General features: G+C 42.0%; 1 protein-coding gene and 1 pseudogene across 1 annotated transcript in view; one reads left to right on the plus strand and one right to left on the minus strand.

The window, feature by feature from the left end:
• Positions 1 to 5,011: 5,011 nt before the first annotated feature.
• LOC109089652 lies at positions 5,012 to 7,945 on the minus strand (annotated as a pseudogene).
• Positions 7,946 to 8,769: 824 nt separating this feature from the next.
• Positions 8,770 to 18,117, plus strand: part of LOC109054905 — a 12,334-nt gene continuing 2,986 nt past the window's right edge. The window contains exons 1-2 of the mRNA XM_042742067.1: positions 8,770 to 8,921; positions 17,346 to 18,079. Coding sequence (XP_042598001.1) covers positions 8,858 to 8,921; positions 17,346 to 18,079 — 798 coding nt within the window. The 5' untranslated portion in view covers positions 8,770 to 8,857. The remainder of the gene's footprint in view (positions 8,922 to 17,345; positions 18,080 to 18,117) is intronic.

Genomic DNA, 18,117 nt, shown 5'->3' on the forward strand with positions numbered 1-18,117 from the left:
TGTCCTGAGCCTCCACAGTACAAGCATAGTCCTTGGGACCTCCGCCACTCTCTCTCCTTCCGGGACAGCCGAGCTCTACCCACCTGCATGGGTTCGTGGTCGTCGACGGGACCGACCGCGTTCTCTCGACTCGAGCGCCCCCTCTCCGGAGAGATGGGATGGCGTGTAGGACTGGTCTGTCGACCAAGACGATTAATCCGGGCATCAACTCGTAGGGCTAGGTCGATGAGACCGTTGAGTGTGGGGGGCAGCTCGAGGAGGTAGATCTCCTTTTGAACACGGTCGGCCAGCCCATGCAGGAATCGATCCCACTGCGCCGCCTCGTTCCACTGGCACGCGGCCGCCAGGGTGCGGAACTGGATGGAGTAATCCGTGACAGAGGAGGTCCCTTGATGTAGGTCTGAGAGCTGGTGACCGGCTTCCCTGCCGACCGCGGCTCGATCGAAGTCCCTCCTCATCTCCTCCGAGAGGGTGTGGAACGAGGCGCAACACGGATGTTGGTTCTCCCACACCGCCGTCCCCCATAAGGCGGCCTTGCCGGAAAGTAGAGTCAGCGTGAACGCAACCTTCGATTCCTCGGTGGCGAAGGTGCGGGGCTGTAAGGCAAAGTGCATGGAACACTTATTAAGGAAAGTTCTGCAGAAAGTTGGCTCACCGGAGTAATTTTCTGGCGCCGGAAGTCGCGGCTCAGGCCGGAAGTGATCCTGGGGAATTTCCCGGGGGACGGGCGGCGCAGGCGATGTGATGGGCGCAGTGGGAGAGGTGAGCTGGTGGATCTGCTGGGTGAGCTCGGACACCTGTGCCACCAGCGCTTGGATAGCGTGTCCGGTGTTCGTGATGCTCTCCTGCTGCTGATCCATCCGGTTGATGCTGTGGTGAATAAAGTCCGTTAAAGAGGTGGTGCTCGCTGCTTCCATTTTTAATGGTGAGAGCGTTCTGTGATGACTGGGTAAAGGAGGAGGTGGAAACAAGTGCGAGTATTGACAATTTAATGAAAACCAAAACAAAGACTGGACAAGAATACAAATACTGCAGGGGAGACGACACAATCCAAGATGGTGGGAGACGGTGAGTAATCCAGATGGAGATGGTGAGTGGGCAGCAGGAGAGGATGGCACAGGAACTGCGGGGAATCGAGCCGAAGGTAAGGTGTGTGATGCTTGTGCAGGTGCGAAGAGTGGATGAGGTTCCGGGGGGGGAAGACACGGACATCCAACGCAGAACAACACAGAAGAATAGAACAAACCAACATGAAAACAACGCTCTCACAAACACAAGACGTGAGACAAGCCATATATATAGGGAGAGGGTAATGAGTGCCAGCTGCTGCTGATGACAATTAACGGAGACGCCCACAAGCTAATCAGTGCAGACGAGAAACACACAGACTTCACCACAAAGTGCAAAACCCAGAGATCACGGTTTACCAACCGTGACAAGCTTTGGGACTCCAAGGAACCACAGTGAGAGCCTTCCCAGGAGTGGCCGGCCGACCAAAATTACCCCAAGGACCTGGAAGACTTGCTGTGATAATGAAAACATGAATTCTGCTGTTTACCAAAAAATCCTGAAGGAGAATGTCTGGCCATCTGTTTGTGACCTGAAGCGAACTTGGGTTCTGCAGCAGGACAATAATCCAAAACACACCAGCAAATGCACCTCTGAATGGCTGAAGAAAAACAAAATGAAGACTTGGAGTGGCCTGGTCAAAGTCCTGACCTGAATCCTATTGAGATGCTGTGGCATGACCTTAAAAAAGGCGGTTCATCATCAAAAACCCTCCAGTGTGGCTTAATTACAACAATTCTGCATAGATGAGTGGACCAAAATTCCTCCACAGCGCTGTAACAGACTCATTGCAAGTTATCGCAAACGCTTGATTGCAGTTGTTGCTGCTAAGGGTGGCCTAACCAGTTATTAGGTTTAGGGAGCAAACACTTTTTCACACAGGGCCATGTAGTTTTGGATTTTCTTTTCCCTTAATAATAAAAACCTTCATTTAAAAACAGCATGTTATGTTCACTTGTGTTATCTTTTACTAATATTTAAATTTGTTTGATGATCTGAAACATTAAAGTGTGACAAACATGCAAAAAAAATAGGAAATCAGGAAGGGAGCCAACAATGTTTCACACCACTGTATCTTGTATCTGAGGCATTGGAAAGCCATCCAGTGGAGTTTTAGCATTCAGTGCATGATAATCCACACAGAAATGCATTCCTCCGTCCTTCTTGGGTACTAACACTACTGGAGCATCCCATGGGGATGTAGATGGCCGTATTATACCTATACTCAGCATGGCTTTGACTTCTTCATCAATTAAATTTTACTTATTGGCGGGAAAAGGATAGGCTTTTTTACGTACTGGGATAGAGTCGCTAGTTATGATCTGGTGCTTAATGATAGACGTTTGGCCCAACAGATCTGTACAGACAGTCGGCCAGTTCAGCAGCAATCCTTCTAAACGCCTCTTCTCTGTTCGGGAAGCATCAGCGAGATCTACCAAATACTTGATAAAACCCACTATATCTGTGGATACTTGCACTATTGGCAGTGCACAGGTTATGTTAACTTAAGGTGCCTGATCAAAGCAAGAGAACGAGTGTAATGCTTCCTTCTGTCCAGGCCATCAAAATAATGTTAATAATGCAGTTTATCATTTAGTTTATTTGAGAGCACATAAACAATATACACTTTTGAAATGCTAGTTATGTGATGTTCATTTATATATTTCAACATTACACAATACCAGTCAATACAAAAAATATATTTTCCCCGATCCTGGAAAAATGTACGACTATTTTATATTTTTAGTGATGACTAAAACTAGTGTAAATGTTTTGCTTTGTTTTATATCATGTGTGATAGCATAATTCATATATTTTCATTTCATTTAAAAGAAGAGAATAAGATTTGGACAATTGAATATGTGTTGGTGTACTTGTTTAACCTACACTCAAAGAGAGGAGCGTGAATATTTTGACATGAAGAGGATGACATAAAGAAGTGTGGCAATCACTGTGCATCAGTTAATTGTGTTGCAGGAATAGAGCTCTCTGGCCTTTAAATAGCATTAAATCTTATGACATAATCAGCATCTGGACATTTCACAGCATTGTTCTCTGACAATTGATGATGTTTATTAGCTTATGTTCTTTACGCAACACCTCTAATGCAGTTATTTTGAGGATTCAAGGCAGTGGCCGGATTATGTTGAAACTGAGATAGTAAATGCAATACAGGTGTACTTTCACATGAAGCATGTCATCAGCAGTCCAGTCCAATACTGCTATTTAGATAAACTGGCACTAAAAAGGAATGATGTAAAGAAACACAAATGGATGTTAAGTCATTGTTATCGTATGTTATAATTGTTAAGGTTACCAGCTGCCAGCCAATTTATCAATATTAAATATGATCAGAAAATAGTTTTCTGTTTATTTATGGAAAATATACAGTATTTACCAATAACCTATTTGCAAAATTAACTATGACCAAGGCATTACTAAAGATCTTAACTAGACAAAAAAATGATAAAACAAAACACGGACAAATTAAAAATTTACACCCTCAAAAATAAATAAATCACAAAGAATAACATCAAGCCTTCAAAGAGGATTTGAACATATAGAACTAGAAAGAGAATATCTAATATAGAGAGGAAGACTATTCCAGAGTCTAGGAGCAGCCACCAAGAAAGCCCAATCACATTTAGCTTTAAAATGAGAACAAGCAACTGAGAGTAGTAAATGACTAGCTGATCTAAGGGGTCTCGAAGCATTGTACAGTGTGAGAGGTTTAAAAATATACTGAAGTCCATGCAAAGCTTTAAAAACAAAGAGCAGAAAAAAATGGCTGCTGCAAGCGATCAGAAGCTGATTTAGGCAAACAAGTTACAGTAGTCCAACCTTGATGTTATGAATGCGTGAATAACAGGTCCTTCTTAGCAAGCATCATCATGAGTCTAGCAATAGATCTTAACTGAAAGAAAAGAAAATCTGCTTATCAAAACACAGTGAGGGCTCAAAAGTAACACCAAGGTTTTTGGCACAGCTGCGCACATTAGAAGAAAGGAGACCAAGCTGATTAACAATGTCTGAGGCCAGAGTTGATGCCATTGTTTAGCTGTAAAAGATTCATGTCCAACCAGTATTTTATGTCATGCAGACAATCAAACTGGACAACCCAAAACAGAACCCTGTGGAATACCATAAGAGACTTGAGCCCAAGATTCTCTGAGGAAAACCACTCCAGCCAGGGCTCTGAAACCTTACTACATGATGATTAGTCTTTGTAAAAAAAAAATCCTGATCTACTGTGTCAAACTGCTGCAATTTTTTATCAAACAAGATTGAAATACAGCAAGAACCAGAGTCAAGAGTGAGTAAAATGTCATTGATAACCTTCAACAAAGCAGATTCAGTACTTTGTCGTTCCCTGAAACAAGACTGAAATGTATCAAAAATACTGAAAACACTCAAGTAAGATGAAAACTGACTTTTTTCCAAGACCTTTGAAATAAAAGGTTGTACTATAGCATGTTTCAAAGTGCCTAACACCACCTTATTAACTAGAAAGCTATTATAATAATTGCAGTCACAAACAAGACCTTCTTCCTTTATGCATTTTGTTCAGTTAAATCTGACATGTATTTCCACTGTGCTTAACAGTGCTCTGATACCATTTAAGAGTCTCTCTTAATTTTCAATTTAATCAAATTTAATAACCCAACTTCATTTTAAGTTTCACTGACATGGAATTATGCACTAAATTTGTCTCTCTCTGCCAGTTTCAATTTTAGTTCTTTATTAACATGACAAATATCTTACTTTCACATTTCCAAAGCATATGCATATAAATAAAACAGCACAAAGTGAAAACAGTGCAAAACCACATATACATGAATACAAGAAAACCAATACGATATAGTTGACAAAGTAAGATTAAATAGTCCAAATATCCCATGTGCTATTGCAAGGCTTCTGATGTACCAAACACAAATTTATGAAGTTATTCACTGAAAATCGTGCCTTTGTGGACAGACATGCACACCATAAACTTCTGGTGTAATATCTTTTCATTTCTTTTCTTGGTCTTCTTTTTCTTTACTTTAGTTTTACTGGTTGGCTCAGTGTTTAACGGCGGCCTGGATCTAGTCAGGTTAGCTGTGGGTTGGGTTGGACCTCGAGTACATTCCCTGGGCAGAAGCAGGTTTGCTGGTGGATGGTTTATGGATGCTGGCGAAGAGATTCGGCTGGGAAGATGAGCACATGCCTGGTGAGCCAGAGGGGATCCCTATCATGGGAAGATGCACATGCTCGCTGCTCATGTTATTGACAGAGTAGCGCCTGCTGTTGGACATGATTATATGATGCCAGGAGCTGAGCGGGGTGGCAGAGAATGGCTGAAGGCCGCTGGAGTCCTCTTTGGCAGCACCTGGTGATATTATCATGGAGCTCCGTGGAGAGACGGCCTCTACTGCGCTCTCAAAGGTTTTAAGGATCCTGTCGCTCTTCTACTTCTCCTTCTTCTGCCGGGACTCCACTTTACGCAACTGGCGCCGGTGGTCTCGCATCATCTGTTTCCTAGTGTCTGCCGGGTTTCTGAGGTGTAATAAATCAGCAATAATAACTGCACTTTAAAGGTCTGTTTTTTTTGCAAGCCTGTGCAATGAGAACTGAAAATGGTGTAATATAGACCTAAAACTCTAGTCTGCATGTACACTGCAAGTCTTAATGCCCAGGTCCAGTCTTTTATCCATACCCGATTTTTTTGTTCTTACTTTTTACATTTAACTTCACTTGTATCCAGTATCTGTGTTTCCATTAATCTTTACCTTGAACCAAACATTTCATTGGCTTTTAATGTGAGCGCCACACTGAAATATTGCATAAAGTATTGGATATATGTAAAACCACTTTTGGGATTGAACTGGATACGAAAAAATCCGATCTTGTGCATTTTTTTTTTTTTGTTTAAATGCATGCAACAATATCTGATCTGATAAGATATTTTGTACTTATATAAACACAGCCCTAGTAATCTTTAAAAAGTCACAAAACTGAGTTGTTAGAAACATGTTAACACCAAATTCAAATCAATTGTGATTCAAGTTTCAGCCAAACTGGTGAAAATGTACATACATGAAAAGTCAGGTGGTTTTTAGAGAGTACCCAACTAATGGCCCTGAAAAGAAGATGACTAACAATTAAAACACACAAACAACAGCTAGTACTACTACTTATAATAAAAATAAATGCTTCATGAAATATACGTTTGTGCTTTATCTAATATTGAAGTGAAGCACTAATGTTTGCACATCAGTATAGAGCACTGAAAATGAGTTTGCCTTTGCACTTTTTGAACTTAATTATATTGTTTTGAAAATGAGTTTGTTTTTTGTGACTGTGTGGATATTTGGATGTTAAGGGTTTTTTTTGTGTATGTATTTGGAAAAAGGTTTGTTTTTTGTATTGTTTATTAAAGTTTATTTTTTTTTATGTATGTAATGGATATAGTTAGTTTATTTTTATTGATAATTTATGTTTCCAGTCATAATTGAAAGCAATAAAAGTTATAAGTAATAACAGTTCTGTCGATTTTGAAAATGTATCTTTGTACTGTGCATTGCATGCCACTGAAGACTGCCGCTCAGAAGAACTGACTCTCTGAACTCACACACATGTTGATCTCCTCGATGGCAGTTTTGGGTGTGTTCTTGACCGCACTGATCAAACTAAGAGCTCCCTTCACTGTTAGTGAGTTATACTCCATCTGTCAGAAAACAATTAACTTTATCACACATGGTACTTACAAAATCTGGGATCCTGCTTTAAAATGACTCTGATTTGCCATTTAGTCTGTGATGTGTAAAATCATATTCTTGTCATGCCAAACTCACTCTCAGCCAATTCTTAAATGGGATTTTGCCCGACCCTGTATGCATTGATCTTACGAAACTAAAAGCACTATGGGAAAATATTTATAATAATGAAATATAATGTAAGGTGTAATATAAAAAGATATTTTAAAGTGATTTTACACGGTTTCATTAAATACTGTATAACTATGGAAGCCCATTTCCCCCCACAGAATTCGGATTTTACAGATTACAATTTATTTATTTATTTTTTTCCAGTCACGGGATAAGAAATAAAAATGGTAATTGCAAGAATTCCCCCTCACAGTTCTGACTTTTTATTTGTTTATCATTAATATTATTATTATTTGTAGCAGTTGTGAGGTATAAACTTAGAATTGCAAAGGAAAAAGTCGGAATTGTGAGATAACTCACAATCACTTATTTATTGTAGTAGAATAGAATAGAATAGAATAGAATAGAACACCCATAAAAAGTGCACAGCAAACCAAATCTAAAAGTGTTTCAGACACTCCCCCTGTGCCTTTTCTTGTCTTCTTTTTTTGACCAAATTGAAGAAAAATCACTTTATTGATGTACAATGTCACACATGCTCAAACTTTTAAAGTGCATCTCTTTTTGAGAAACAGCCACATCTAGTGGATATTTTTCTCACTTCCCTCTTTTAGATGAAAGAGTAACTATAGTCTACCTAAAAACTAATATTCTGTCTTTATTCACTCTTGCTCATGTTGTTCCTCTCTTCTGTATGACTTTCTTTCTTCTGTGAAACACAAAAGAAGATATTTGGGGAAATGTCTCAGCTTTTAGCCCACACAGTGGATCTCAATTAGCACCAAAATGGTTTAGTTACCATTTGTGTATTGCCAAAGAAAGGAAGTCATGGATTTGGACAAAAGATGAGGGTGAGTAAATGATGACACAGTTGTCATATTTGGGTGATCGATCTCTTTAACTAGATTTATGATGCATAAACAGACGGTGGTGCATGAACTTACAGCAAACGCATCTGCAAACCATTTGGCATCATCTTCAGCAAAATTATTCCTTGTGAGCATAAACATTGCGTTCTGTGTCACTGTGAATCAGGTTTACCAGCTGATCGTGCTGTGTGCACATATGCATGAAATACCTGACCGTTTTAATGATTTAATGGAAATGTTTTCCAGGAGCATCTCAGCAACGCACTCGGCTCCAGCAGACTGAAGATGATTGTCAGAGAGATAATGCAAGATGCCAGGAGTTGTTGCTTTGCTAGTGGACAGATGCATCACAACATGCACATGAGAATCGTAGGATAGACTTACATGATTGTGAATGGTGAAACTGGCCCTCAGTGTCTCCATGAGATATCCGGACGTTGTCTGCCGGCTCCAGGGTTGTGGTGTGCATGTCTGTCTACACACACAGAGTGTCTGAGATCATCACAAACATCAGACAGGGTCAGTCTTACCGCGAGAGCCATGATTAGCGGGTCCATGATGGTTGAGGTTAATGGTGGCAGAGCCCAGGTTCCTGAGGAAGTATCTGACAGGAACGACTCTCACCAGCTTACAGGCCTCTGTGGACAGATCCTTCCTGATGAGCTTCAGCTCTGATCCTGCAGATCAGTGTCATCAGTTCAGCTTGATATAATGCTGCTAAAGGGGTATGCATACAGGGTTGGGGGAGATTTATATGCAATTATAATTTATTCTTTTCTATATTATTATATATTTATATATAATTTCGATTAAATTAATCTCACGTTTTTTTCATGCTCAGAGCAAAACATGTTTAATTAATCGATTTTTGGGTGAAAAAAATGCACTTCAATTAAAAAAAGACCACCAGGGAATTTTTAAACCGTTACAAAGATCAGGAGACGGTTGGGCGTGACGTCATCGCGCCGCGTGTGTCGTCATGCTGTTAACGCCCGTTACGCCCCCTCGCGTTCAGTGTTGTGGATAAAGTTGGTTCGCAGTCCGCCGGTGATCATGATCGCGAGCGTGATGTTTTACGCGCTGTATCCGCTCTCGAGGCTCATCGGCAGAGTTTCAGGTGAGAAGCTGACGGTGTTTCGTGGCTTTTGTCGGAGTAGATGTAGACTCATTAACGTTACTCCGCTAAAGTGAGGCTAATTATCGGTGTGCGGTGTTATTAGTGGTCACCGATCAGTTCTCTCGATCATTCATCCTTTCATTAATGCTGACAAACCAGGCAGCTGCTCTCATTCCCCAGCCGGTGTGTGATGATTACTGTTACACAACTGTTCATTAAGACAACAAGATCTTATTCAGTAACTTGAATTTTAGACACAATATTGGTTGTTACTTTCTCTCTTGTTTTCTGTGTTTTTATTTCTTATTTCGAATCCGCTGCAGAATTATCTGCTGCTACATCTCCAATAAAAATAGCAGTGTAAAAATACTATGAATCCTGAATCAGATTTCTGAATGAGAACTTTTCAGATTTTTTAAACACTTTATTATAGTTCTGGTGTAACAAAGAGTAGTTCTTTGTATTTCTGCTGCAGAAAGAAGTGTTGTAAAATCTCCAGACAAGAGGAATATAACTCTAGTATGACACTAAAGCATTAATAGTGAAAGACAGCATTCATAATTTCAGGCTGCATGTTTTAGTTGAAAACTGAAATCACAAAGGCTGTGGCTTCATTAAATGAGTATATCCTCTGTTTGACTGAAACACAGAACTGTGTTCAGGTACTCAGTGCAGGGCAATAATTCATATCTCTGTATTTTTGGCCGATTTACGATATAAGGTATATATCTCTGTATTTTCGTTTTGGTGTCTGGATTAAAAAAAAAAAAATCTATAGTTAATATATATTTTACATACTACCCAATGTTGTCCACCGAAACAATACATAAGGCTATAAAAACTAATAAAGTGAATGTAACAATGCAAGCCTATATATTATGTGCAAAAAAAGGGTCAAAATCACATTTTTTTCTAACATTGTAACATTACAGTCTAAAAACAAAAATAATGCTTTTAAAGCAGAAGTTAAATTCACTTAACTAAAAATGAAAATAAATAAGAGCAAAAGCACAGAGTTGTGTTAGGCTATTTTGATTACCCCCATTAGAGTCACAGTGCTGTCATAAAAATACACTTATTTGTAGGTTTTACATCCTACATATGTCACATTGTCCAACTACAAATAAATCAGTGAAATAAATATTTTAGAATTATTGCGCTCCTATTTCATTGCTATGAGCAACCCCACACCAACCCGCCACCTCTCACTGCGGGCAACTCCAGAGTGGTAGAGAGTCCAGCCTCTCTCAAGGGACGTGGTTCCAGAACCCAAGCTGTGCATGGAGGTGAGCCCAACTATCTCCAGTCGGTACCTCTCAACCTCCCACACAAGTTCAGGCTCCTTCCCCACCACCGCGGTGACATTCCACGTCCCTAAGGCCAGTTTCCGTGTCCAGAGATCGGGTCGTTGGGGCCCCTACCTTCGACTGCTGCCCGATTCACAATGCACCAGCCCCTTCCGGTTCCTCCCGCAGATGGTGGGTGCATGGGAGGTCGGCCCCACGTTGTTCTTTCGGGCTAAGCCCGGCCGGGCCCCATGAGGTCCTTGTTTTTAAAGACTTCATAAAGGGCTTCTGAACTGCTCTTAGCCTGACCCATCACCTAGGACCTGTTTGCCTTGGGAGACCCTACTGGGGGCATATAGCCCAGGGCCCGGTTCCCCGATAACGCTCACCTTTAGCGCGCTAAGAAGACTCGAAAGATATATCTTACCAAAGCTGTTTATGTTCCTAAGTGTGTTCCCCGAAATGTCCCTTAGGAAGCTTCTTATCACGCTGCCTCTTACGTTCGACGTTACAAAGGCGCTGTCCTAAGTGAAGGTGCTGAATTAGCTGGCATCGATTGCTCAGGAATCAATTTTCCACTTCACTCGAAGGTGCATTAAGGTGTTAAGAAAGACAACACGTTATATGCAAACGAAACATTCCTCAAATTATTCCAGTAACATTTATTTCAACATAGTTTAAGTTATCCGTAAAATATAGACTATTAATTAAATTATTAAATCGTCAGAAATATGTTATGTAGATATGTTGTGACGGGTAGACGAACCGGGTATCCCTCACTAATCATCCACCCTCCTTATCCCGTTGTGCCACTTGTGCCGCTTCTTGACATGGGTTTAACGACTTCTAAAAATTATGTAATACACTTTTATATTAATGGTAAGGTACTTTACAATCAGAATTCCCCGGATGTAATCCCCGGCATGGCGCAGAAGGGCGTTGGTGACCGTGTGGCTGCACCTCCACACCGAGGTCTTGCTTAGGCCATAGCCCTCTCCCACGACCTCGATGAAGCTCCCTGTAGCAAAAAAACCTTAGCGCTGCAAGCAGCTGGACTTCAGGGCTTAAAGCAAAATTCTTTAAGCCCTGAAGGTCCAGCAGCCCCATAATGAGTTGTCTTGGGAGGCGAATTTTTTTTTAATATAGCACGTCAGGCAAAATGTCAAAAGGGCTTAAGTTTTGCCGAATAAAAAAAAATGACATGGATTAAACGGCTCCGAGGCCGGCGCCGTCTTTGATTCAATACAAGGACACGTTGAATCGCTGTCATAGTTGGTCGCTTACTGGACACCACCATGCTTACCCATTTATAGATCTTAGCCATTTAGACCCAAATTGTTTGCCAGATTTTTAATTATCAAAAGTGATTTGCCAATTTAAACGCTTTAATGACATTACGAAATAGCCTAGGCCAATTACCACCATATTAGTTCTGATACCAAATAAAGTCAACTTCATAAATAGGCCTGTATCCATTGAGAACATATTTTATTATTAGTCTTAAAATGTCCATAACATAAAATATTTTTTGAGCCATAACATTGTCAACATACCAACATACCATGCGCTGATTTCTAAAGACTGCTGCACAGTGGCGGCGACTAGCGCCTTGAGCTCAAACAACGCTAAGAGAGAGCTTACGAATGGTCCAGACCAACCTTACGAAAGTGTGACTTACAGAAGATATACTTAGCGTACGAACGTGTCGGGAATCGTGCCATAACATTAAGAGAGAGGTTAAGGAATAGGTTAAGAACTACTTAGCGATAAGAACGTTTTGGGGAACCGGGCCCAGGACAACATAGCTCTTTGGATCATTCGGCTACTCAAACCCCTCCACCATGATAAGGTGGCAGTTCAAGGAGGAGCTTAGCCGCCATTTGTTGGAGTTTACCCCGGTGAACAAAAGGGTTGCTTCCCTGCGCCTTCGGGTGGGGGATATGTCTCTCAATGTCATTTGTGCTTACAGGCCGAATGGCAGTGTAGAGTACCCGGTAGGGATGCACGATCATGATTTTTCATGGCCGATTCCAATACCGATTTTTTACAAGGAAAATTGCCGATTCCGATATGGATTTTCCGATTTTTTTTTTTTTCTTTAAGCAATAAACAAGAAAGAAGGAAAATATACATAAGATGTTTATTTGGTATTTAACAGGCCAAACTGGCTTTTGGCTATTGAAAACAATAACCGTAAACATCTGAAATTAACGGCAGTGACTGCACAGTAAGTAGGCTACATTCAATACAAACAGATGGTACAGACATCAGCATTTAGCTTTGTTTTTGAATTGGGTTGAAACAACATAGAACTGGCCTTAAATGAAAAGATTAACTGTAACCATGTGAAATTAAAGGCAACAACACAATCAACACACATTCTAGAAGATGTTTCTTAATCAGCATTCAGTATTTGTTTTAGTTTTTAAATTTGGTTTTAAATAAAAAAGTTTTTACCAGTGAGACTAAATACAAGTATGCTATATAAATAAATTATTCCAAAATGTTACGAATAAAACTAAGATGCAAAGTGTTTCATTCGTCCAATTAAATAAAAAAATAAAAAATAGGGTAATGATTCACATCTGTATTTTTTTTACTGGAGCCAATGAAAAATAAATAACTATTGGCTTAAGTTAAAAAAATATAGATGTGAATCATTACCCTAAAAAATTTTAAAACACTTTTTTTCAGTGTGCTACAGCAGGTGAATTTTAAATCAAATTAAGTTAATGTAATTTTAAGGTAAAAAAAATCATCTTATACAGAACTGACGTTTACTTCTGGCTTTTCAAACGTGTATGCAAGTTCTACTTTACAAAAAAAAAAAATTTCAGTTTTTTACATTTCAGTTTTGTCACAGTTTAGTCTGTTTGGTTTTGTTTCTCATCCAACACACGAGAAGTTGAGTTGAACATCCCTTCACTATCTCCACTTGTGTAGGGCGCGGACAGGTACAATACGCTCGCGCAGGAAAGGGGCTCTTATTTGTGCGTCAGTACACCAGCGGCTGTTCACTTCCTGCTATCTGTGGCTCAGACATGTAGCTCTGCACTTCCAGTGCTGAATGACTGCCCGTGGTCTGCGCAAAGATTTCTAAATACTTCCACACAAATGAAATGATAGCGAATGATTACAATGTAGTCTGTGCACGCGGGCGCACTTCCGGAAAAATCGGCTGGAAAAATGCCAAAAATGGCCGATTGCCGATCGCGTATTTTAAGCAAAAACCAGCCGGTTCCGATTTATGGCCGGTCAACTGGTACATCCATAGTACCCGGCCTTCTTGGAGAGGTGCTGGAAAGTGCTCTGACCGGGGACTCCATCGTTCTACTTGGGGACTTCAATGCTCACGTGGGCAGCTTTGGGTATCTTTGACTGAGCCCCCTGTCAGAGAGATTTTCAACTCCCACATCCGGCAGAACTTCGACCAGATTCCGAGGGAGGCTGGAGACATTGAGTCTGAGTGGACCGTGTTCTCCACCTCCATTGTCAACGCGGCCACTCAGAGCTGTGGCCGTAAGGTCTCCGGTGCCTGTCGAGGCGGCAATCCCTGAACCCGGTGGTGGACACCAGAAGTAAGGGATGCCGTCAAGCCGAAGGAGGAGTCCTACCAGGGCCTGGCTGACTTGTGGGACTCCTGAGGCAGCTGATGGGTACCGGAAGGCCAAGCAGACTGCAGCCCAGGTGGTTGTGGAGGCAAAAACTCGGGTCTGGGAGGAGTTTGGTGAGGCCATGGAGAAAGACTATCGGTTGGCCTCGCTGGCAAACCATATGGCACTTCAGGAGAGGGAATCAGTGCCCTGCCAACACCGTTTACAGTGGAGGTGGGCAGCTGTTGACCTCAACTGGGGATATTGTCGGATGGTGGAAGGAATACTTTGAGGATCTTCTCAGTCACACCAACATTTCATCCAATGAGGAACCAGAGGTTTCGTTGGTGAATGAGGAAGCAGAGGGCTAGGTAGTTTATGAAGCTTATTGGTGTGAGGTCACCAGGGGTGGATGAGATCGCCCTGAGTACCTCAAGTCCGTGGATGTTGTGGGGCGGTCTTGGCTGACATGCCTCTGCAGCATCGCGTGTCGGTTGGGTACAGTGCCTCTGGAATGGCAGACCGGGGTGGTGGTCCCTCTTTTCAAGAAGGGTGACCGGAGGTTGTGTTCCAACTACAGGGGGATCACACTCCTGTGCATTGCTTGTGGAGTGTATGACAGGGTTCTGGAGAGGAGAATTCAGCCAATAGTTGAACCTTTGAATCAGGAGGAACAATGCGGTTTTTGTTCCGGTCGTGGAACACTGGACTAGCTTTATACCCTCGCTGGGGTGCTGGAGGGTTCATGGGAGTTTGCCCAACCAATCCACACGTGTTTTGAGGATTTGGAGAAGGCATTCGACCGTGTCCCTCGCGGCATCCTGTGGTGGGTGCACCGGGAGTATAGGGTCCGGGGCCCTCTGTTAAGGGCTGTCCAGTCCCTGTATGACTGGAGCAGGAGCTTGGTTCGCATTACCTACAGTAAGTCAGACTTGTTGGACTGTGGCAGGGCTGCCCTTTATCAATGGTCCTGTTCATTATTTTTATGGACAGGATTTCTAGGCACAGCCAGGGGCCGGAGGTTGTCCGGTTTCGGACCACATGATTTCATCTATGCTTTTTGCAGATGATGTTGTCATGTTGGCTTCATCAGGCCAGGACCTTCAGCGTGCGCTGGGACGGTTTGCAGCTGAGTGTGAAGAGGCTGGGATGAGAATCAGCACCTCCAAGTCCGAAGCCATGGTTCTCAGCCGGAAAAGGGTGGCTTGTCCCCTTCAGGTTGATGGAGTGCTCCTGCCTCAAGTGGAGGAGTTCAGGTATCTTGGGGTCTTGTTCACGAGTGAGGGAAGGATGGAGCGGGAGATTGACAGGCGGATAGGTGCAGCTTCTGCAGTGATGCGGTCGATGCACCTGTCTGTTGTGGTAAAGAAGAAGCTGAGCTGCAAGGCGAAGCTCTCGATTTACCGGTCGATCTACGTTCTTACTTTCACCTATGGTCATGAGCTGTGGGTCATGGCCAAAAGGACAAGATCCCGGATACAGGCGGACGAAATGAGCTTTCTCCATAGGGTGACTGGGCACTCCCTTAGAGATAGGGTGAGGAGCTCAGCCACTCGGTAAGAGCTCAGAGTAAAGCCGCTGCTCCTCCACATCGAGAGGAGCTAGCTGAGGTGGCTCGGCATCTGTTCCGGATGCCTCCTGGACGCCTTCCTGGGGGGGTTGTTCTGGGCGCATCCCACCAGGAGGAGGCCCCGGGGAAGACCAAGGACATGTTTCTCGGCTGGCCTGGGAATGCCTCGGTATCCTCCCGGAAGAGCTGGAGGAAGTGTCTAGGGAGAGGGAAGTCTGGGCGTCTCTGCTTAGACTGCTGCCCCTACGACCCGGCCCCAGATAAGTGGAAGAAGATTGCTATTTCATTGCACTCTGTCTGTTTGGCGCGCATACGCGCAGCGGCGCTCCTTCATTGAAGTTTAGCAGAGAGTAGCGAAAGAAAAAGGCTCATGCACTCCTGACAGCAAAATGGAAATATTTCCATGACTTTCTAACATTTACAGATGGAGAATACCTGTAAAATGTAAGTTATGCATTAAGAAAAACAGCACATCTCAAACACATTAAACAGCGCGTGTAGCGTCTCTGTCAGCGGCACTCCAGCTTTTCTGTAAGAGCCATTTTAACTATACGAAACTATAAACTATACTATGTCTTACAAGTTTTTTTTAAAGCCCTTAATATAAAGCTTGTCACATGTTTAGAATAAATTGGATTATGCACTTCGCTGTATTTTCAGATGCGCTCGTATCAAACTACTGTATATCGATATAAACCGTATTGCCTCATACCATATTGCTTATATTGATATATCGTACAAACTCGATATACCGCCCAGCCCTACTCACAAGCAGCTCATGATCCAGTGGTGTTTGAAAAGTCTCAGAATGCCTCGATTTGCAGTAAATGCTGCTCCACACAAACTCCATCTGCATCTGCTGTGAGTTTGAGTCGCTTTAACCTGCATCTGAGAACAAGACACTCGGCAACTTTTAATGACCAGCGCTTATCAAAAAAAGAGAGGTTTCAGCTCCCTGTGGTTTTCTGTCAAAATAAATGATTAGTTAACATTTGAAAATGAATACATTTTAACAACCATAAATTTCATTACTTTCCTTAAATACTCTTTTTTTTTTATTTTACAGTGAAACATTGCAATATTAACACGTATATTGTTTTTTAGTAATTTGTATATTTTTATATTTACATTTCATTTAGTCATTTAGCAGACGCTTTTATCCAAAGCCACTTACAAATGAGGACAATGGAAGCAATCCAAATAAAAAAAAGAGCAATAATATACAAGTACTATAACAAGTCTCAGCTTAATGCAGTACACATAGCAAGTTTTTTTAATTATATGATAAATAAAAAGAAAAAAGGTAGAATAGAAAAAGAATAGAGCAAGCTAGTGTTAGTTTTTTAAGAAAACAAGCAGTAAATAAATAGAGTGCAAGTGTAAAAGGCAAGTCTTTTTAAAAATAGAATTAGAATAGAGATTGCAAGAGTTAGAGGGTCAAATAAAGATGGAAGAGATGTTTTTATTTAATAATAATAAATAATTTTTTATAGCCATATTGATTGATATATAATATCAAAATTTTGGTCAAATTCTGCTGCCCTACAAATTAACACAGCACCTGGATTGTTGTTAATTGGAAAAATTTCAATTTATGTTTTGAAGTGTTTGAAACCAACCAACTAACCACTATTAAAGGAAATTAGCATTTGTTCAATAGGACTTGATTCAGTACTTTTGATTATGACTTCCTCATGTGACAACTAGCCCCTGACACCCCATGTGACTTACTCACGTGTTTCGGTTGAGCAGGTCACATGTGATCTCTTTTCATTTCAGAAACAGGGATATTGCATGCATTCATATGGATCTCGTTTGGGATCGTGTCAGAAGTGCAGTGGGGAATGAAATCGACTTTATTTTAAAATACCCATGGTACTTATTTTGTGGTACCTGTAGTTTTTCAGTACCGGTAACTTCAGAAAATGTTTATTTTTCAAAAATAGTCACTTTTATATCTTCTCTCTCTCCACAGAATTGTGGTGCAAGGCGCTGTACATTAATGGCAACGAGGTTTGGGATGGTGGCGGTGCTCTTTCTGGACAGCAGCAGTCAGGCCTGTTACTGCAGTGGAACAGCACGGGAAACACAGCATCTGCTCCAGATCCAGACCACAGGGACACTGAGAGTCCTCACGGAGCGCCGGGAGATCTACTGGACGACTGTGAGCTGAAAAAGACACCAGAAGAGTTGAACAAGGAGGAAATGCACGAAGACGTGCACAAACCACTGCATTACGTCTATCAGATGGAAGCTCCTGCAGCATCTTTGTGTGATGGAAACACTGGTGTGAGAGTGTGTCGGCAGTCAGAGAGGATAGACAGTGACGTAAACCTCTCAGAATCAGCGCTCAGGGGTTTAGAAGAAACAGATGATGGAGATCCTGTGATGAATGAGTCTGTGTTACCCAATATTGAATATCAGAGTCACTCAGACATTGATTACATGCTCTGTGCATTCAACCAGCTTGATGCACATGCAGAAACAGACTGTGAGGTGGATTCATGCATGTCAAATAGACTCACTCAACCCAGCGCTGACATCTTCCTGGGGTTTGATTCTGACGCTGGGAATGAAGCCCTTGGCAGCCCAGTGTTTGATTTGGCAGCTTTGCTTGCAGACTCTCAGCAGATTCAGACACCAGCGGAGCCCATCGGCTGGCACTTTCCCGTAGGCCTCGGGCTGTCACAGATGTGTTATTGCCCTTATGTATTTGGCAGCTTTGCTTGCAGACTCTCAGCAGATTC

Source organism: Cyprinus carpio, chromosome B17, assembly GCF_018340385.1.
Source record: "Cyprinus carpio isolate SPL01 chromosome B17, ASM1834038v1, whole genome shotgun sequence".
NCBI classification, from domain to species: Eukaryota; Metazoa; Chordata; class Actinopteri; order Cypriniformes; family Cyprinidae; genus Cyprinus; species Cyprinus carpio.